Consider the following 22,910-nt stretch of genomic DNA (forward strand, 5'->3'; position numbering starts at 1 on the left):
GAACTCCTCCATATAATTAAAACAAGTATTTAAATGAAAGAATATAGTATAATGAATCACTGCAAATGGTTGATGATTGGGTCGATAACCCCGTGCAATAAATCATGTAGAGGTGAATTCTGCGGGTATCATTTACAAAGCGTTCGTAATGGTTCTCTTGGCCCCCTACCGTGCTTGGTTTGCCACGTTGGTGTAAGAGGAAAATCACAGTTGTGTATCAATTGTGGCGGAAAGCGATACAGGGAACTAAAACGCTATTATGATAAACGAATAAAAAATGCCGTCATTGACCCCACCGCTGACTCAGTCATTAAAACTCCTCAGGACTACATTGCAAGGTTTATAATTAAACCAAATAATGAATTAGACAAGTAGTATTATTATACAAATGGACCAAGAATTTCAGCCGCATCCTGTGCTCGTTAATTACGAGGCATCTCGCGACGGCGTTGTTAGAAATTGTAGACTGAAGAAGCCGGTTGGTACCGTAAATAATCAGGGGTATTTGATGTTTGGTGCCGGAAAGAAGAATTATTATGTTCATAGGGTGGTATTTGAAGTATTCAACGGATTAATCGAAAATGGGCTTGTGATTGATCATATTAATAATAATAAGACTGATAATTCTCTTATAAACTTGCAAGCCATCTCGCAAAGTCAAAATGCCAAAAAAGGCCAAACTGGTAAGTTTTCAAAGAAAGCAAAACCCGTAAAGTCATTTGATACAACAACTCACGAGGAAAAAATATTTCAGTCGATGAATGAGGCAGGAAAATATTTTGACATTTGTATCGCCTCAATACGAAAAGTAGCAGAAGGAATACAGAATTCAGCGATCTCAAAAAAGACGGGTCACAGAATTCGATTTTCATATGTAACAGAAATCAGCGAGTGACAAGGTCACCGTGACGAAGTCGCCATGACGAAATACTTCATACTAGATAACACACCTCGGGATTGATACGCGGGGTTCATTTTGTAAAATAATTTTTTTTTTATTTAGAAATAAGATGTTTTATAAGAATATGAATATCGAAGACATCAATAATATATTAACCGAGATTTTAAAATTAAAAAATCAAGGAATTGAATTATCTGATAAGCTTGATAACCAAAAAATATTGTCCGATTATGAAATTATTAACGAGCAATCAAAGAAAGGTCGATATACCTTGCCACGCTAGTATTCTTTTATAAAGCGATTACAATATACGATCAATGAAAACTTGTATGGCAATGACGTAAATGCATTTATTGGACTATTTACTGCCGTTGAGACAGTACGAAAAAAACTCGGACAGGCTTTTGAACGACGTCGAGAAATCTCTAATAAAATTAAAAACATTAGAAGGATTATAGACGAAAACTCCGTGGAGCCCCTGGGACATATCCCCCCCCCCCGCCACACTCGGCGGGAAATTAGAAATTACGGAGCAATTGCAATAATGGTAGGCGAATCACTTACTACTCGGCTAGCCAGAGAGCGGCTAGTAGCGCTTAAAAAGTTCATACCGTTACGAGACAGGGTCCGAAAACAACTTCAAACGCGGCAACAACTACAAACTGATTTTGCTGTTGGAAGCGAACAGCTCTTTGCTCCCGTAACTAAAGCGACCAAAGATGTTACGGCGGCAACTGTGCCCGTCCTCGGTGCGCTTGAAAAGATAGCGGCTCAGACCGAGCAAACAAAAGAGTCTCTGGAAACACTCCCTGCGAAAATAGCGGTTGCTACAACACGGAGGCCGCCACCACTCGCTATAACGGACCCACAAGAACCTTATGTTACAATAGCCGATGAAGAAGAACTAGGCGCCACCGCAAGAGAACCAGAAGAAGAAATACCGGAAGAAATACCGGAAGAAATACCGGAAGAAATAGAGAAAGAGGGGAATATACCCCGTAATGTGCTTAAAAAGAGCACAATAGACACAATTAGAAATCTCGGCTAGAAGGATTAGTTAATTTTACTGTTACAAATTTTGCTAAGGACACACGAGATGAGCATATCAATAGCGGCTACGAGAAAAATATAAGGTCGTTAAAGGACTGGACAAGAATAGTGTATTTGGCAAGTAAATATAAAAATGAATTACCACCGCGTGATAATAATTATATAATATTCCACAATAAAGTAAAAAGTGAAAGACCAAAACACGGAAAAGGATACTCTGTTGGTAAAGACGTTACTTGTCCTGGTAATGTTCTCAGTGATATATCACGGCTAGAAATACTAATCGGAGGAAAACGAGCCGGAAATAACTCTCCGGAAATAATCAATGAGGCCGCTGATATTTGCAGGCGGTTATTTGCCGGTGGTATCATGGACATTAATGTATATCGAACGCTCATAGACGAACTCGTGGACCACGGTCATTACAGCGATTAATCAATCACTGGTGATCAATCACTGGTGATCAATCACTAATTGGAAAACACTGGTGTTTTTTATAATAAAGATGATTATACACTACAACCATGATAAACCAGTCAGCGTCTACGTGGTAAACTCACGATTGCCCGTATACCGCGCGTGGTACGGAGACGGTCTCGGTAGCACCATTGCGGGGTTATTTACAAGAATGGCTCCAAAAGTAGCGCCGTTAGCCAAACATTTAGGAATGAAGGGTATTGATGTTATTCGTGATAAGGGAATCAGCGCTATTGGAGATGTTGCCGGAAAGGCGTTTTCTGCAGCAAAGGACAAACTAATGTCGTTGGTAAAATCCAAGGGATTTTCACGAAAAAGAAAACAGAAACCACCGGTGATGCCATCAACGACAGTGATGCCTGCAAATGTCAGTAAAGTAATAAATAACGCCGTGGAAGAAAAACTAGAGTCGTTGGTAAACAATAATCAAGATGACATCGCAAACATAATAGCGGGAAGTGGTTTAAAACCACGACAAAATTCGAAGAATTTAAAACGACGACGATGATTTAGATACATCAGCGTATTATTAAATAAAATGTTTAAACGAACAGCTGACCCGGCGTTTGATATGGACGCACCAGTGCACAAGGATGATTCTGTCCGTAATTATCAATTTTATTCCTATCATGCAGTACAACCCAACATACGATCGCGAATTGAACTTCAAGTCCATGATACCAGTAAATACTTTTTGCCGTGTGAAGCGTTTATTGAAATCGAAGGAGAACTTGTAACAGAGGCCGATACTCCTGCTGTACCAGCACCGTATCCAGATGATACCAAAGTTGGCTTAGTCAATAACGGTGTAATGGCGCTATTTGAGAGCGCAAAATATCTCATTGACGGGCGAGAAATTGAATCAATAGAACGTGATGTTGATGTTGCTACAACAATAATCGGGCTAGCAAGATATTCCAACGATTATACAAGATCAGCGGGTCCATCTATGATGTTTGCAAAGGATACAAGAAACACTGCTGGAAACTCGCAATTTGTGGTAAGACGACCAAGAAATAATGCTGATAACGCTCACGCTGATGTTGAGAATATGATTATAAACAGCGATCCTAATTTTAACATCGGAGCTGCAACACGCATATCAATGTTAACAGGGCCGCGTAGATCTTTCTCATGCGCGATTCCACTGCATCATATATTTGGATTTTGTAGGAACGGGCGAAAAGTTATCTACGGAGCAAAGCATACCGTGGTGCTTGTGCGAAAAGGTGATGATAGAAATGCAATTTGGAGAATTCCAGCGGATCTTGCGAATCCAAATAATGACTCTGGTAAAGTCGTTTTAACTAAAATATTATTGTGGATGCCAGTAATTACTCCATCCATTACCACAGAGGCAAGATTGCTATCCTTTATGGAGCAGGGAGGAAACTCATTACTAAGTTGGCTAACAACAACAACAGATACTAAACAATCAAATATCAATGGTATATTTACATGGAACCTGGCATCACAACAAGGCATTTCGGCTCCGCGTCATATATTTGTTGCGTTGCAGGATATGACGAGAGTTGATAATCAACTATCCAGCCATATGATATTTGATCGATTAGGCGTTACTGACGTCTCGCTGAGAATAAACGGCCAGCAGGAACCATCTGAGGATATACAACTTAATTACGGTCAAAACCATATTGCACGCGTGTACCATCGGTTGCTGTCGTATATGAGTCGTGATCAAAACGTCGACACTGGTTTGCAAATATCACAACATGATTTCAAAGAACTATATCCGATTTATTACTTTTCGCTGGAACATCTTGATTTAACAAGACAATCCGTCGTTGATATACACTTCCGAGCTAATGTAACTCGCGGCGTTATTGCCAATTATAGAGCGGTTGCTGTCATTCTCAGCGATAAATCAATGCTGTTGGAAGGTGTTGGTGAACGAATGAGAATCGTTGATGCACCAGTGGAAAACATGTAATTGAAAACATAAACGCGTTTACAATAAAAATGTCGTATAATGTTGTCGATGTAGAGTTGACCGATGGTCAAGTCAAGAAATTACGATCAAAGTCGGCTAAACAATGTGGAACCACAATAACGTTAAAGCCGTCACAGATGGCAGGTGGTAATCATAAGATATCGTTGACGGCGCGTCAAATAAAACATTTCAATGATGCGATGAAGAATAAAAAGGGTGTTCAAATAGATTTTTCGGCCGCAGCGATTAAAAACATGGAAAAGACCGGTGGGATATTTCCGCTGTTAGCTGCGATTCCAGCGTTGATTGCCGCGGCGGCCCCAGCAGTGGCGAACGCGGCGGCGTTAGGAGCCGTTGGTACCGCGGCGGGAATGGCATTGAAGAAGGCAACCGGGAAAGGCTATAAAAAAAACGACCCGTAGCCGGAAAGGGTCTAAGACTACCGGGAACCCCGTATTCATGGTACTCGGGGAAGGGTCTAAGACTACCGGGAACCGTTTAATGACTCCTATGTCTAATTTTGATTTAATAGACGCCGCCGACGCGTTAGCGATAAAAAACTTCAGAGGTGTTTTTATGAGGGATCAATTACCGACAAAACCAAGGAATATTGAAACCGGTATAATTAACCTCGATAAATCCTCCGGAGCGGGGACTCATTGGGTTGCATACGCAATTGATCCGCGTGCGATCGTCTATTTTGATTCATACGGGTTAGCCCCGCCAAACGAGTTCATGCGGTATATCCGGGCGTGTTCAGCCCCGGTTTTTTATTCCACGCTGCCAACACAACAATTAAGTGACCCACCGATATGCGGCCGTGAGGTATTGAACGTACTCGCGGCGATTTCATCATCGCGGAAACCACCTCATGTGGTTGTAAACGAATACACTAGTGGGGTCGTAGAGGCCCGGCGGGTTAATTAAAAACACTGTTTTTTTTACAATAATAATGATTGATATCTGGGGACGACCGGTTTCGGCGCTGAAAGCATCCACGGAAACGCTCGCCACCGATGACATAAAAAAACTAATTGAGGATGAAATCGCTGATACGTTAAATTTAACCAGTGTTGACCCGGGCGAAATAGTTGTATTTCAAGACCGCCAGGGTAAATTGAAATCCAGTAATGTGTCGCTGAATGACGTTTTAATACGACAGCGTGATGCCGCCGAGAACAATATCGCGTTGTATACCGATGACGGACGACTTAAATCAGGTGAATCCATCTTGACGATAAATGGAAAAATAAGTACACTTGGCGACAATTATATAACCATGTCGAATTCGTTAAAAAATTTGTATGATAAATTTAACGCGCAAGCAAATCAGTTCGAGGGGATACAAAAGTCTGTCACCGATATACAACTCACCACTGCTAGATTTTTTGAACCCCGACGGTAACCGAACCGAATCTTGTGGGGATAAAAAGTACTATTTCGGAGTTTACAACGCTGTCGGGCCAATTTTACATGTTACGAAAAAATTTTAACAGGGCTGATAACACCATTGATAAATTCTTTGGTAAAAAAAATACCAGACCGGATTACAATAACTATAAATGATATCACTGCGTATGGACAGGAAATAGAAACAATCAAAGCGGGGTTATACGTTCATATACAGGAAATAGGAACAATCAAAACTAATGTTGCAGCGAACAAAAATAATATAAACGCGCATACACAGGAAATAGAAACAATCAAAACTGATGTTGAAACGATCAAAAAGAGTGTAAACGCGCATGAAGTGCTCATAAAAGCATTCAGCGTTAATGTTGCAGCGAACAAAAGGAGTGTAGACGCGCATACACAGGAAATAGAAACAATCAAAACTAATATTGAAGCGAACAAAGGGGGTATAGAAACGCATACACAGGAAATAGAAACAATCAAAGATGATGTTAAAGAGAACAAAATTGCTGTAAACGCGCATGAAGTGCTCATAAAAGCATTCAGCGTTAATATTGCAGCGAACAAAAGGAGTATAGACGCGCATACACAGGAAATAGGAACAATCAAACTTGATGTTGCAGCGATTAAAGACAGACTACCGGAGGTGACAAAAATAAAAATCCCTCATGAGAACACCATCAACACAGTATACACGATTCAGCATGGACCATTCACTTGGACTCCTACACAGAATATAATAAATATCACCGCAACTGTTAAGGGTATTTATCGATTGACACTGGTTTCAATGATGCAGTTTAATATATCATCGTCAAGTTCATCCGGGGTTAACAATACAATATCAACAATTATAGACAAGGGCGCACCTGAACCGTTTACAATTAGAGCCGTTGAAAGAACTTTAACCAGGGCAGACATTACATGGTATGTGGAATTTGTAGCGGATCTAAGTAATTAAAAACACTAGCTCTTTTAAAATAAAAATGACCACCAAGGTAATTGAATCAGAGGTATCACCGACGTCACATCAATATCGATTCAATACCGTAAAAGAATTCTCCGCGAATTTGAAAACGCTTTCCGAACAATACTGTATAAAAATAAAAAAATACCGTCGAAAAATAACCACCATCGACGCGGTCGTGTACTCGGTGTCAGGTATAGTAGCCGGTACCGGTGTTATTTTATCCACGGTGACCATGATGGCCCCGATCGCTGTTCCAATCGCTATCTCCGCGGCGACAACAATTGCTGGAGTCGCCAACGCAATCACTAGAAAGATATCATCGTGTTCTCAGAAAAAACTCAACGAGTATACAGTAAAACATCAAATAGTATCCGACGCGTACTCGAAATTATCCGGGTTGATCTCGTTGGCGATAGATAATTCGTTTATATCCGATGCTGAATTCTCCACGATGGTCCAGTTGTATAACTCCGCGATGTCAAAAATCGAGGATTTTCAACTGGAAGCTGGAAACCACGTCGCTGAAACCACTTCAATGGGCTTAAAACATTCTCCTGAAACCACTTCAATGGGCTTAAAACATTCTCCTGAAACCACTTCAATGGGCTTAAAACATCCTCCTGAAAACAAGCAGGTTGTTAATATTCGGTGTTGAAATTAAAAATTAGAAACGACGAATAATAATAATGTCGCTGAACCCCGAAGGGTTGCAATTACTTCAACGGATCGCGGAGAACACCACTCCGGTACAAACAAATATGATATCGATAACATCAACGAAGCCAGAATTCAGTGTAAACTTCCCTTCTCCGATTCCAGTGAAGGAAATAGCGCTGGCAAAATTGCGAGTATATCACAGTTGGCCTAATATCCGAGCGGAAGCATTTAACGGACAACAACCTAATAACTCGCTGGTTTTTGCATGGACAAATAAACCCGATGGGACCCCAGACTGGAATGAGGTTACAATACCAACTGGGTCATACCAAGTAGAACAAATCAATAAAGAATTTCAACGCAGGATAAAATCGATCACAGGAAAAGAATCAAAAATCGCTCTTACGGTTCATGAACCGACATTATCGTCGACGATTGAAATAAGCACACCGGGGTATATGGTTGATATTTATAACAGTTCAATAAGAACCATACTAGGTTGGCCCGAGAATCCACCTAATGAAATCCCCGCGGACTTGCACACGAATGCGCAATCGTATCATGAAATTATTACCAGTTATCTGGATGATTTGTCTATTATAAAAAGCACGTTATTACCCAGCAAGTTTATATTTCAAGACAGGGATACCATGCAATGGTATTTTCCGTATAAGGAAACTCCTGAATCGCAAGTCATATTAACAATTAATTTAAATGATATCGCTAGTGTTTTTATCGAGATTAATCATAATTACCAATTTCAACTAAAACAACTACGGAAAACAAAAGCACGAAAACACGTCGAGGTGTTAAATCAACTTATATCAGACATGGAATATATCAATGAACGATTAGTTAAAATGATATCCGCTAACAGCGATGGTAATAAACAAAAATTGCTAACCGAGTATAATATCACAGAAGCCGATTTACCCGATTTCAAGTTTCCAGGATACAACGCGCCAGAACTAAGAAAGTCTCTTAATGATTTTCTCGGTCCATCAACTATCCTCAAACACGATAACGGAGATGGTGGTAGGCATATTGCTCCATACAACGTAAATATCGCATCGGTGATAGCAATCAATCTAGTGTGTGATGTTATCGAAGGGAGTTACCAGGTAGATACCAAGCAATCAAATCAAGCTCAACAGGGGTATATCCTTTATTCATTTTCACCAACAGCCCCTCCCGGATTCTTAATCGTTGAGAGCCCAATTAATCCGGTCTATATGCGATGCCATAATCGGTTTTTAACGAGAATTAATTTTAGACTTACCGATCAGTCAAATAACCTAACTGATCTACAAGAGGAGGAGTTAGTGATCACTCTGTTTGTAAGATCATTGTAAATAGCCCCTTAGCAGCAGGGGGGGGGGTAATGACATCGACGCGGTCGTCGCTGTGTTTACCGGACGCTGACGACGCTGGGATCGGCGCGCAGAAAAGTGTATTAAACCAAATGACGTATTAATTAAGCAAAATAACGATTGGACAAAATGTCGGATTCGCCCCCCCCCCCCCGCTGCTTGAGTTTTTCCATCTAACTATCTAACAAAATAAACTTAATACAGAGTAATAATACTTGTATGGTAATAACATTATACCACATGAATTTAATAATTAGTAACAAATATATATATATATATATATATATATATATATATATATATATATATATATATATATATATATATATATATATAGAACGAGAGAGAGAGATATGTATGTGTACATATATGTGTGTAATTGATATATCAATACATAACGTTATCTATTTTGTTTTCTAAGTAAGAACAAAGTCAATATTTAACCTACTTCACTATAGCAGTCACATTTTCTACAGTGTCATTGGCCACATGGATTAATTTGTTCATGTATGTTATGCTTATATCCACTCTTAATGATGCAATTGTATGCAATCACTCCCAGGCTGTCAATTTCCTATTGTAGCGTATGCACCGAGGTTGAGAGGCTTCAAATTTAGCCCAAGGTTGCTGCTCATCACGGACGGACGACCAACATACAGATTGTTGACCGGGGGTCTAGATGAGTCTGAGAAATATGACGAAGACATGGTTATGTTTTAGTTATTTGTAATCAGTTTGGTTGAATATAGTTTCTAAACAATCTAAAGTCATTTTCGGCTTATAAGCAGCAATATTACTAACAAAAGGAACTAGTATGTATTACTGATTATAAGGCTCCATTAGAGAACTGAGCATTAAGAAAGCATTAGTTCTGAAAGAAGGATTCTTGCGCTACAAGAAATGCTCTCATATGAGTTGCTTTATGTCAAACTACAAATGGTTCTGGTTTCCTGCTCATTTTTAATCTTCTGCATCAGCCTAATTAGGCCTTTAGAACATAATGCTGTTTCAGGAATTAGCTGCATTTTTCATACAATATTTGTTCAAAATGTTCAAGTGATAATATAATTTAATATTAAACTGTATCTCCATTAGAATTATATTTCCAAACGTGCAAGAAAATGTAATTATATTGCATTTAAAATACGTTTTGAGGCCCAAGTGTTAACTGTGTTTACGCACATCAGTATTCTGTTCTTTAATGTTTCTTCAGTGACATCAATAGACTATTAACTAAATGTTCATCACGTGACGAGAAAATTAGTGAAAAATATCGGGCTATCTATTTCTTTTGTTGAGCTATTATTTATTTTTTTCGTGACTTTAAATCAGTTTTATTTTCTAAGCGCCTGCAGGAAATCTTAATTACTACAAGGCATACTTTATGGAATGATGTTAATAATGAAGTATATTATCAAATACAAATTATCAGAGTTTTGAGATGAGAAGTCAGGAAAAAGATTAGACGGTGCATATTTTATTTTGATGTGGTCAGCCAATCTGCCCGTCCGTTTCTTCCCTATTTCTATCACGCACAGCAATTCAAGTTTGTTGCCTTCTACTGCCACCAAACTATATATATATATTATGATTTATGTAATCTTGTCTTTTTAGGAAAAAGAAGACATTGCTAGACGACTTATTTCGATTAGCATGCAGATCCCATTGTTACGAGTTTATACAGTCGCTGTTGGCAACAATTATGATACGGTAAGACAAATAAAATGTAATACATAATCACTGTTCTAATTGGTTGATGTGCTTGAAGATTCGGCACTAATAACTCTTCTAATTGGTTTGAGTCACTCGCAGTTGCTTTTGTTAATTTATAGTCAAATGCAATTAGACTTTTAGATACTGATATTCTCTTCCCGAAAGAAATTATATTTATTACGTTTGATAGTTCAGGTTACTGGAAAATGTAGTATCGTTATAATTTATTTCCTTAATATTGAATAACAGGAAATCGTCAACTATTGGAGAAATGAATAGCTTTGCTCAATAATCGTCGGGTATCTTTTCTAGTCATAATTTAAAATATTGCTCAAACAAACAATTTTACTATTGCTACAAATTGTGCTGGCCTTTTCTTCGGCAGGAATGTGAGTCAAACTTTGATTTTGGACTTCGATACACTTCTGTTGACAGCTAACCTCGATTACTGGAATTGTAAAAAAAAGCCTTATGAACAAATTCCGCGCTCGTTCTGATTGCAAATGTTGTCAATTTAATGCTCTATCACTCTATCGATAGAATGAAACCTATTGGAAGATATATATATATATATATATATATATATATATATATATATATATATATATATATATATATATATATATATATATATATATATATATATATATAATTATATATATATATATATATATATATATATATATATATATATATATATATATATATATATATATATATATATATATATATATATATATATATATGTGTGTGTGTGTGTGTGTGTGTGTGTGTGTGTGTGTGTTGTTCTTTTCATTGACTTCCAAGGCTCAAACTCGGTACAAGGTACAATATATGTTTTATGACGTGATAAAGCGGGTTGACTGGTAATTAATTACATTTGCCTGACATCCGCACGGGTGCGTACAGAATATACACTGCCTTTTGGACATTTGTGATTCATATCCGTTTGTAGGGAGTTTATCAATTACCAGTCTTTCAAAATTAATACAAATTTGGTTGAGATGATCTATGAATTATATTATTTTGGTGCGTGTGAGATTAACATGCTTCGGACTAGATTTTTGGCTTCACCAAAGTCGTAAAATATATATTCCAGCCTTGGAATCTGCTCGTTGACTATAGGGGAAGATATATTTCTACGAGGTCGATAAACGATTTTGCATGAGTGTTTATGCCAACTTTCCCGAGCCTTGGCCAAGAAAATGCTGGAACGTTTCGATTCATTTCTTAATGTAAAATTTCATTACATTGTTAGTCATATTGAATAAATGATTTGACGAGCCTGCAGCATAGTTTAGTCATTTTACACTGAACGAGATTCAACTGTCTGACACGTATTAACTTTTGCCTTAAGTTGCGTTACGTCATATTATCTTGAGGTACTATGACACGTTTGGAGCAAGTTATGTTATTTTAATATTACACGTGTGGAGCAAGTTATGTTATTTTAATATGACACGTGTGGAGCAAGTTATGTTATTTTAATATGACACGTGTGGAGCAAGTTATGTTATTTTAATATGACACGTGTGGAGCAAGTTATGTTATTTTAATATGACACGTGTGGAGCAAGTTATGTTATTTTAATATGACACGTGTGGAGCAAGTTATGTTATTTTAATATGACACGTGTGGAGCAAGTTATGTTATTTTAATATTACACGTGTGGAGCAAGTTATGTTATTTTAATATTACACGTGTGGGGCAAGTTATGTTATTTTAATATTACACGTGTGGAGCAAGTTATGTTATTTTAATATTACACGTTTGGAGCAAGTTATGTTATTTTAATATGACACGTGTGGAGCAAGTTATGTTATTTTAATATGACACGTGTGGAGCAAGTTATGTTATTTTATTATGACACGTGTGGAGCAAGTTATGTTATTTTAATATGACACGTGTGGAGCAAGTTATGTTATTTTAATATCACACGTGTGGAGCAAGTTATGTTATTTTAATATTAAATAGGTAACACCCTAGTGATAATATGGTGTAATTGACTTTTTAGGAGGTTACTTTAGCGATTATTCAAACCCAGAAAAAGATTTTAACCCAGGCTGTACTACAAAGGATTATTGTTTTTTGCGGTTGTATATATTCGTTTATTATATGAATTATAAGCGTTATCTGTTCTGATTGGTTAAATAAATTGTAAACTGCTGCCTTTGCTGAAATGTTATAAAATGCATCACGTGCCCTGTCGAGGGTTTATAACAATTCAAAGGATCACTGGACTTCTTATCGCAAGGCATCTAGTTTAATATGCACAGTCGTGCTACCGGCATTACTATTCATGTATGTATGTCGGGTATGCTGTACATCTGTCTCCGTCCGTCCCCTAATTTGCTTGTAATCGTACTTTTAATGACTTCTATTTACGGAGAAAAATTTACATCTATTTTTGAATGTTTCATTTAGTTTGTCATAATACTATATATATATATATATATATATATATATATATATATATATATATATATATATATATATATATATATGTCAGTTTTGTTATCTAATGAGAAAACACCATCTTGTGATGTGCTTTATTTTTTGGTAATACTTAAAATGGAAAAATAAAACACATTTACCTTTGATTTTGGTTGCTGAAAAGGATTTATACACCCCAGGAAAAACCAATTTACAAAGCGACAACCTCATCAAAACTTTGTATCCAAAATATAAAGTAAGCAATTGGTTTGTTATAGAACCTTTAATTTTCCCTTGCTCCATTGCCTTAACTATTAATTCAGAGAGTGATGGAGACATTATTCAACAAAACACAGCGCATGAAAAGTGCAACAAAAGGTGAGCTTCTCAGTTTTGCTAGCTAAAGTGCGGAAACAAGTTGAGACAATAACTGTTCGGACAAAACAAGCCTTTAAATTGTTTAAATTGCTGTTTACGAACACACGTAGGGTGGAATCTTATTGTGTCCTTTTATATGCATGTTTTAATGCTACATCATGACAACGTAGCAGAGACCTGGTGGCAATTGATGTTGTGTGCAGCAAAATATGTTGTCAAGTAAAAGTATTACAGAGCGTGTAATTATTTACGCTTTTATTCAATTTATGTGCAGGAGTTTTTAACAGCGATGGCAAATTCTGGTGGAGGAAAAGTAATGACTCTGTCAGACTGGTCGGCAATGGCTCAATATGGGAAGAAAATGGTATGTAGCTCATGTTGAATATTTACACAATTAAAGTTCAATCTGCATTACGTCATGTGATAAATATGATAATCAAAAGTAATCATACTAAGTTGCGTTGAATATGTTCCTGTAGCAAACAAGTATTTACAGTTGAGGAAACACAAGAATTGAAGTAGGCACAAAGATTTCCTCTTCATCATGCTCTGTAGAACTATTTCGGGTAACCTGTCATCACGGATGATTACAGCAGTGTATATTGCATCCATTTGCACAAATCCGATTGTAGTACTTGAAATATATGCATGATTAAACAAATATGAGAACTTAATATATTTTTTATCAAGTATGCATTTTTCAACTTTTAAATAGAACTTCAGTATATGGTGACCAAAACTAAAACGTATCAATCACATCAATACAACAGCTTGTACATGCATCATAATATGACAAATACATTCACGCTGACAAACCGAACGTGTATTTTATAACGTTTCCTAATCTGTAGCAAAAGAAGATTAATATTTTGAAATGGTTTGCTGATCCACCCTGAGAAGACTTCAAAGAATATTATGAGACTGGTCAAAGATCGAAAGTTTGGTCATGATATGAATAATATTTGGAAACTCAGCCAAACATATTATTGAAACTAAACATTTGTTTGTGTCAGCTCTCCAAGAGATACTTCTGCGTATTGCATTATTCAATGCACTATCAGTAGGACCAACGGCAAAACGCACAGAAATAGTTAATTTTATCGACGACCAGAATATTGACGTCTTTTTCCTGACATAAACATGGCTAAAACATCAGGCGATGAGCCCAGGTGTGCGGATCTAACACCCACTGGTTACTCCATCAAGTCATGCCCCCGTAACTCTCGTGGAGGTGGAATTGCTGTCATCACAGAGAACTCCATGATTAAACATCTTAACCACACCACAACATTCAATTTCGATCACACATCGTTTGAACTAGTCCAAACCACACTCATATTGGAGCAAAGGTCAGTCCATTTTCTCCGCCTATACCACCCTCCTCCTAGTAGAAAAAACAAACTGACTGAATCTCTCTTTTCGGAGCAGTTTCCGAATCTCCTGGAGCATATAAATTCGATAGGTGGCAACCTGATTATTCTTGGAGATTTCAACTTTCACTTTAAATGTCCCGGAAACCCAAACGCATAAAAACTTCTAGATTCCATTAATGTTTTCAACCTCAAACAGTCAATTAACCAACCCACCCATAAACATGGTCACATTTTAGACTGGATTCTTCTTAGACCGGATGATAATATTCTACGGTCCTCCCTGGTATCCCATGAACTTGCATCAAATGACCTCTGCATTATATGCCATCTTGACCTATCAGTCCCTAACCGTCCACCTTTATCTGCTACTAAGAGAAATTTCCGTATGATAAATAGAACCAAACTAATGCATGACATCCAAGCAAACCTAACAACTTGCTTACCTCCTACCGCAGAACAACTCGATAACTGCCTGCGTTCATTGCTCGACAAACATGCCCCAGCTACCAAGTGCAGAGTATCAATTCAAAAGTGTTCTCCATGGTCTAGCAACGTTAGGGACCAGCTTCGCACTGCTAAAAGAAACCGCCGTAAAGCTGAGAGCTGTGGCTTTCCACCAGACTCACTATTCATAAGCGAATCTATGAAGCCGCTAAGAAGAATGTCACAAATATAGTCCATGCAGCGAAATCAGCCCACTACACTACCAAGATCATGGAAAGTTCCAGCTGCAAAAAGCTCTTCGAGATTACTAACAAGCTAATGTCAAGGCACAAATATACATCACTTCCAACTACCTTCTCTCCAGTCGACCTTCCGGACATGTTTGCAAATATTCTCTGTACAAACCATTAGAGATAAGCTTGAAACCACTATTTCAATTGACTCGTCGTCACCATACAGTTGGGATACAGAATTTGATCAGCAACCATTAGCAGCATTTAAACCTGTCTCTATGGATTTCTTACGTACAATCCTGATGATGAGTGCACCAAAGACATATGAACTTGATCCAATTCCAACATCACTGCTGCTTGAGTACTTAGATCCAGTATTGCCTTAACTAAAATGATGTTATAAATACCTAACTCTCATCAGGGAATTCCCATCATTTTGCAAAAGTGCCTCTGCTAAAAAAAACACTAGACTATAACGATTTAGAGAACTATCGCCCAGATCCCAATCTCCCATTCATATCAAAAATCTTAGAAAAGGTTGTTCTATTCCAGTTTGTGTCTCATCTGAATTCAAACAGTCTTTTTAGCAATGTACAATCTGCATATCGTCCTTGCCACAGTACTGAAACTACTCTTCTAAAAGTAGTTAATGACATTCTCTCTGCTTTGGATAGCGGAAAGATTACAATCCTCAGCCTACTTGATTTGTCTGCAGCATTTGACACAATAGACCATGATATATTATTTCACCGTCACCAGCATGTATTTGGCATTCATGATACAGCCTTACTGTTGTTCAAGTCCTACTTTGTCAACAGGACACAAATTGTGTCTGCAAATGGAATACACTCCAGCCTAGTTGATCTATGTTGTGGTATTCCACATGGGTCTGTTCTTGGACCTGTTCTCTTCATTCTTTACACCCGCCCGCTCTCAAGTGTCATCGATCATCATCCAGTGCCTCACCAATTGTACGCTGATGACACCCAAATATACAAATCTAGCCACCCAACTGACGTTGATGCTACCATCCAAGGTGGAGAGAGGTGCATTTCTGATGTGAAAACATGGATGACATGTAGCAAGCTGCAGATGAATGATCATAAGACTGGGGCCATTCTCATCACAACACAAAGACTTTCTCATTCACATCCTTTACCTCAAACAATAAATATCAGCAACACCAACATTAAATTCGTACAATCAGTACCAAACCTAGGTGTTACTCTGGACAGTACTCTCACATTGCACCAACATATCATGAACATATGCAAGGCTGCAGATCTTGAGCTGAAACGCATCAGCTCCATTTTCAAATATCTCTCAGTTGATGCTACTAAAACACTTGTGTGTTCATTAGTAATTTCAAGACTGGACTGTTGTAACTCAGTTATGTCTGGTTCATCTCAATATCTACTCCAGAAACTTCAAAACGTTCAAAACACAGCTGCTCGGATCATACTTAGAGGACCACGATCAGAGCACACATGCCCGCTGCTCTGTACCCTACACTGGCTATCCATTCGATCCAAAATCAGACAAAATATTTGTTCTCTGTGCTACGTTTCACTGTCTGACTCTAGTCCAACATACCTATCCGACCTCACCCATGTGTATATATCAGCAAGATACTTACGCTCCTCTTCTGACAATCGTATACTCATTATTCTCACTATGAAAACAGTCATATCGACAGCGTTCTTTTGTATACCAGGGCCCAGCAATGTGAAATGAATTGCCCACAGAACTTAGACACAAAGACACAGTGATCCCATTCAAGAATGCTCTCAAAACTCACTTATTTCGACTGCAAGAACAAACTTAAAGACCTAATAATGTTTCCTACCTGAAATATTCTCAGCATTAATTTTATGTTTTCTAATTTCATGGTGTTTGTTTCTGTAATCTTATCATTATATATGTTTTTTATCTTATAGGTGTTGTCTAATGTTGTAAAGCGCTTAGAGCTTCTAAAGATTAGGCGCTATACAAAGTCCTCATTAATATTAGTATTATTTAAATTTAACTAAAAAGAGAAATGTGTGTAACAATGATTTATTAGGTCAAGCCGTTCTCTCATTCTTTTTCTTGTAGGAACTTGCTTCAAAATACTTTGGTATTGCCAGCTTGTCACAAGATTTATTGGACAATGTACTTAGGATATCGAGCGGTTTGCCCAAGGAAGATATAGTAAGTTGGGATTATCATTATTTTAATTGTGATTTCAATTTAACAACACAAAACTTCCTGACATTAAAATAATTACTTGTCATGTTAGCACTTAATAAGACACAAAATTCCAAAGATTTTCAATAATAAATGGTCATTGAACGTTCTACCTTCTGAATAATTGCATGGTCTTCAGCGTTCTCTACACGGTAAAACTTCAGCTAAAATTGTTATCTTTTATCTTATAATTAGATATTTGAAATATATGAGTGGAAATATCGATGTCGCCGCAGTTCTAGGAGGCAGTCAGAAACTTAGGAATCCTGTTATTTAGCTGAGATGCATGTGAAATCCATTTAGTAACTACGAAAGCCTGCAGGCGGTCATTGAAATTATTGACAGTAAACAAATATACGAAGGAAGTGACTTAAGTTAGATTATTCATGTTCAATCTATTACAAAAGCTGATTATCAAATGTGCTATCATATCTTCGAACATTTATCTGAGTAATCATTTATTCGAATTGACTAATATACCTTACGAAAATTAGAAAAAGTATATTTGAATAATAATGAAATATATTGATTCCATGAAAATATAAGGCGCCATACTTGCGACGAAAAGGTATTCTTGGAAAAGTAAATATACCATAAATCAAATAATATTGTTAACAGGAGTTCGTTACCACTGAGGTTAAAGAACAATTAGAATATCAAAAGGATGAAGGAACGACATCAGACGAGGGAGAGGTACATGGTTCTTACCAGCTTCCTCCATTGGGGTCCCGTGTTCGAAGAGGGCCGGATTGGAACCGAAATGATGAGGACAATGCCGGTCCTGGGACGATAACTGCTTATTCAAAAGGTCAAGGTAAGAAAGGCTTCTAATTGCCAAAATATGCATTTTCATATTAACAGATTTGCTTTCCTGTACGTACCAAACAATGATATAAAACTTTAAACCTTCATTGTCACCAGAGGTTGTTACAATCCTATTATATAGATAGCTGATGTCGAGACCTGAATAATTCTTAAAATTTAGTTTGCACTGCGTTGTATTAAATATTGGTGCAACATTTTGCATGGCTTGATTATAAAATGTATATCTAGAGTAACAGAGACATTCAGTTTGAATAATGTATTCTTTCCGACAGGAACTGGGACCTGCAAATATCATTCGAATAGTTTACACTAAATATAATGTTGATCATTATGCGTAAAGTCATTAAACTCATTAATGTCAAACGTAATGCCGGCCTATAGCAAAAGCAATGGTTGCTACACGGAAAATGATTTATTACGGTTGGATATAGTTAATTTTAGCTTCGAATCCGGATTGTGATGTACCCATAACTAACTAAACTTAAACAGAGCATATACTTATATGCTTTGTTCTACATTATTCCTGATATTAAGCTGTATATTGACATTCGCGTCAACAAATGTGATAAATTGACATTTTAATGGGATTCAAAATGCATTACCAATAAAGGATTACATCATCTAAATGCTCATTTTTGTCCAGTTATTGTCAATAAAGTTCATAGCACTAACATAAGACCTCTACAACAGGTTGGAATATAGACTGCTCTAGAGTTAGGAGTATGAAACCTTGAAGTCATATACTGAGTACTTTTATCTTACTTAACTTGGAATACTTAATACATTTATGCTGTGGTAAATATAACGAATGAAGCAAACATTAAACCCGGAAGAACGGTTTATGATTCTATGAATCTTATGTGTAATTTTTTTTCTCACATATCAGCTTTCTCTGGCTGGATAATTGTTGAATGGGACAAACCAAAGAAATATGGCCGATGGAGATTCCGCTACCGATATGGCGCAGAAAATGCATATGACGTAAAAATACAGGAGCACGAAATACCGAGAGTAATGGAAAATCCACTGATTATGAAAATTGGTTGTGAAGTTATGAGAGGTAATAGTTTGTCTGAGATATTTATCTACAAAATTAACATCGATGTTATTAATATATTCAACCACTCATGCACCACTGTTCGGATTCATTTGTACATACTTTCAGGGAGATATAATAGGCCCGATATGCCCTCGAGCAATTGGTAGAGGCATTACATGCCGGCTGGAACCACAACCATAGAGGTTTGTGTACCGTATACCCAATCTAATGGATAGATCGTTGTCTCGAATCCAACCATTTTATCATCATTGTCCGTTACTGAAGAATATACTTTGGACATGCAGTTTACCCCAATCGACCCAGAAATATGTAAACTACATTGCTGTTGTGCTTCAGTAGACGAAACCAATCTAAATAAAGCATCATCTGTTAATTGGAAGAGGTGAATTACTAGGAAATGCTGGCTCCTCAGAATTTGATTATGACTACTATCCTGTACAAACTGCATGCAACTACATGTCCCCACTATTTAGTTTCGAAATTGTATTATCTTACAATTGTTCAAATACGATGCAATTTGGTGAAGACACAAACCCCAACAAAATCTTCTAATACTGCTCAAACAGCCTGCTTGCACATGCATAGTTGGCATTTCTAGATTCCATATGTAAGCATCACCTTTGGAACGGATACAATCTGTCTATGTACCCATAATATAATGGAACTTCTGCCACTAGACATTGCGTCAGCAAGACCAAATATTACCAGCAATAAGAAAGGTTCCATCCAACATACACTCCTGTAATATATATAGAGGAAATCATCAAGTGGTTTCGTTTGCCAGGAACGGGAATCTGCTCATCGACTATGTATATAACATGATTCGTAGTACTAAGTTCTGCAAGTTTACCTATTTTCCAAACACTCTTTGACAAGCGCATTTTGAGCAGAATTTATTCACGATCTTGAAGAAACAAATCAGGACTTTGTTTTACTCATTGCTTTCTCAAAGATCGCTAATTAAGGATAAGATTCACATAACTACCATCAATCTGTGCAAGAACTCATTTTTTCAGCACCGTGTACATGGTAACAAAGTTTGTAAAGGGCATTTTTTCTTCTTACATTAAAATGCGTTTGAAGCATATGTGGACGGGATATATGAATGAGGGCAAAACTAGATGCCTCAGCATCGGATTTCGAACGTATTTATGCATGGTTCTATTGCTATAATTATGATTTCTTCAGACTGCTATGAAAATAAAATAAACATATATTGTGTGTTTTGGAAGAAGTATGTATTCATGATATGGTCTCACATTTAGACCTGAACGGAAGGTAATTAAGAAATATATGTTAACATTTTTGATTACTATCCGAGTGTTAATAACGATTACAAGGGATAAGAGTTGTATCGATATAATTCATTAATGTGGTATCAAGAAAACTTACAGAAATATGTCTTCTACGCGTTTATTAATGTAATTTTGTACTCTCTCTCTCTCTCAGTCTGCATATTCTCTCTCTCTCTCTCTCTCTCTCTCTGTGAATACATGGTTGTAGTGTTCAACGTGCTGCAGTTGCAATCATAATGGCGCACGTTTCAATCCTAACCAGACCAGGCTCGATTGGCAACCATAGGATTTCGTTTGCCAAGGGAATTTATTCTTATTGGTATGGTACTATGTAACACTTTATTAAGGTAATCACTGTCTGCGCGTGTCGTTCTGTCTTTCTCTCTATGCATCTATATCTATATATATATATATATATATATATATATATATATATATATATATATATATATATATATATATATTACTTGATTTGACTATCTAATTTTTTGCAAGTGAGTACTCCAAAATCCTGTGATGATGGAATCGAAGAAGGAACCTTAGGCATAGTGTATAATACAAACATGGGCGGTGAAAATGCTGTCAGGGTAACACTTTGTTTCTGTCATTCATCTTATAAACGTATACACGTGATATGGAAATACTTCACTCATCGTAAACTTGCAATTATGTGATTCAGATCTTCCTTTTCGTATCTAAGTTTTGAAATAATGAAACAATGAAACAATGAAATGTGATCCGAACCATGAACTTCTTGTATTAAGTTTTACAATAGTTATAATAAAATACTAATGTACTTCAATCAGTTAATATCAAGACATTTTTAACAGGTCATTTGATTTTCCGATAAATATAGCGCAGTAGAAAATGTGTGGAAAAACAATATATACTGAAAATGAGTATTGCAAAACTTGACAAAGACTGTATAATGAGATATGATCTAAAACCCCATTTCGATCAGTGACAGTAACTGACTGCCAGTTAGTGTTTATGGTATTGCGACACTTGACAAAGACTTATAATGAGGCTACGGTCTAATGCATCCCATTTAGATCAGTGTCATTAGCTGACTGCCAGTTAGTGTTTATGGTATTGATAAGTACTTTTAGAATAATGTGATCTGTTCTATTATTCTTCAACAATATTTTCCACCGCAAGTTCTGAACAAATAATATTTACGTGTGTCCTTTCACATATCAGTACCTAGGGTTTTAAAAAATGCTTTTAATATAGTCTGACAGTGTTAAGTACTGTTGCAGATACCTGCGTATGATAACAGTGGTTATTTAAAACATTTCGTTTTACATTGTTGTTTATGTTATCATCGCTGTTAATATTTACTCAGTACAGGAAAGAAGGAAGAAAATCATTGCCATCTCAAAATAGATCATTTGTCTTGGTAGATTAATAAACTTTATGTGGCATTAATTCTGGCTTCTGAATAGTAATAGTATTTACGGAAATGAACTCACAAACGAAAGGTATATTTTCTTGCTAAAACATACGCGAGGAGAACATATAATTCCAACTCTTTTATCCCATTATACTCAAAGTTCAATATTTGTCCTTGCATTTATAGCTTGTTTATGTTAAAGTTCATTAGTGTGCTCTAATGTGTACATCATTATAACACTTGTAGGTTCGCTGGAAAAATGGGAAAGAACGGATGTACGGCAACGAAGCTCTTCTCTCTGGAGTCATAAGATTAAGGTTTCTTTAATCATTGAGTTCAATTTCGCCTACTAACAATGTCTGGAAAGTGTTATATTTTTCTACAGCTAACGAATTCAGCATTAAGTGATATTTTTATATTTTGTCGTTATGACAGTTGATTGTTTAAAAACAAACTTGTAGAACAATTCATATGTGAAGCTTTTGAAAGTCCGAATAAAAGTCATTGAACATCTAAATGTTAGTCACACGTGGAAGAGTTGAAGACACTTATTCATTTGTAGCTTTCCATTCATATTTTGTCCGACTAACTTAACTGACTATCAAATGACCTACTTTAAACACTTGGCTCAGCAATATATATATATATATATATATATATATATATATATATATATATATATATATATCTTCTGCACCTAAATATTTTGGTTACTTCAAGTCGTCAGTATAAAGTTAATGTTTTAATT

General features: G+C 36.7%; 1 protein-coding gene across 1 annotated transcript in view; it reads left to right on the top strand.

Annotated features, from left to right (window-relative positions):
- LOC149779234 (uncharacterized) overlaps positions 1-22,910 on the top strand; it is a 56,272-nt gene that overhangs the window by 30,068 nt on the left and 3,294 nt on the right. Inside the window, exons 11-18 of the mRNA XM_089939817.1 lie at positions 9,373-9,497; positions 10,404-10,499; positions 13,588-13,677; positions 17,458-17,553; positions 18,208-18,403; positions 19,301-19,474; positions 21,265-21,356; positions 22,409-22,479. Of these exons, the coding sequence (XP_089795943.1) occupies positions 9,373-9,497; positions 10,404-10,499; positions 13,588-13,677; positions 17,458-17,553; positions 18,208-18,403; positions 19,301-19,474; positions 21,265-21,356; positions 22,409-22,479 (940 nt within the window). The remainder of the gene's footprint in view (positions 1-9,372; positions 9,498-10,403; positions 10,500-13,587; positions 13,678-17,457; positions 17,554-18,207; positions 18,404-19,300; positions 19,475-21,264; positions 21,357-22,408; positions 22,480-22,910) is intronic.

Source organism: Sinohyriopsis cumingii, chromosome 17 (assembly GCF_028554795.1).
Source record: "Sinohyriopsis cumingii isolate HCF-2022 chromosome 17, ASM2855479v2, whole genome shotgun sequence".
NCBI lineage: Eukaryota > Metazoa > Mollusca > Bivalvia > Unionida > Unionidae > Sinohyriopsis > Sinohyriopsis cumingii.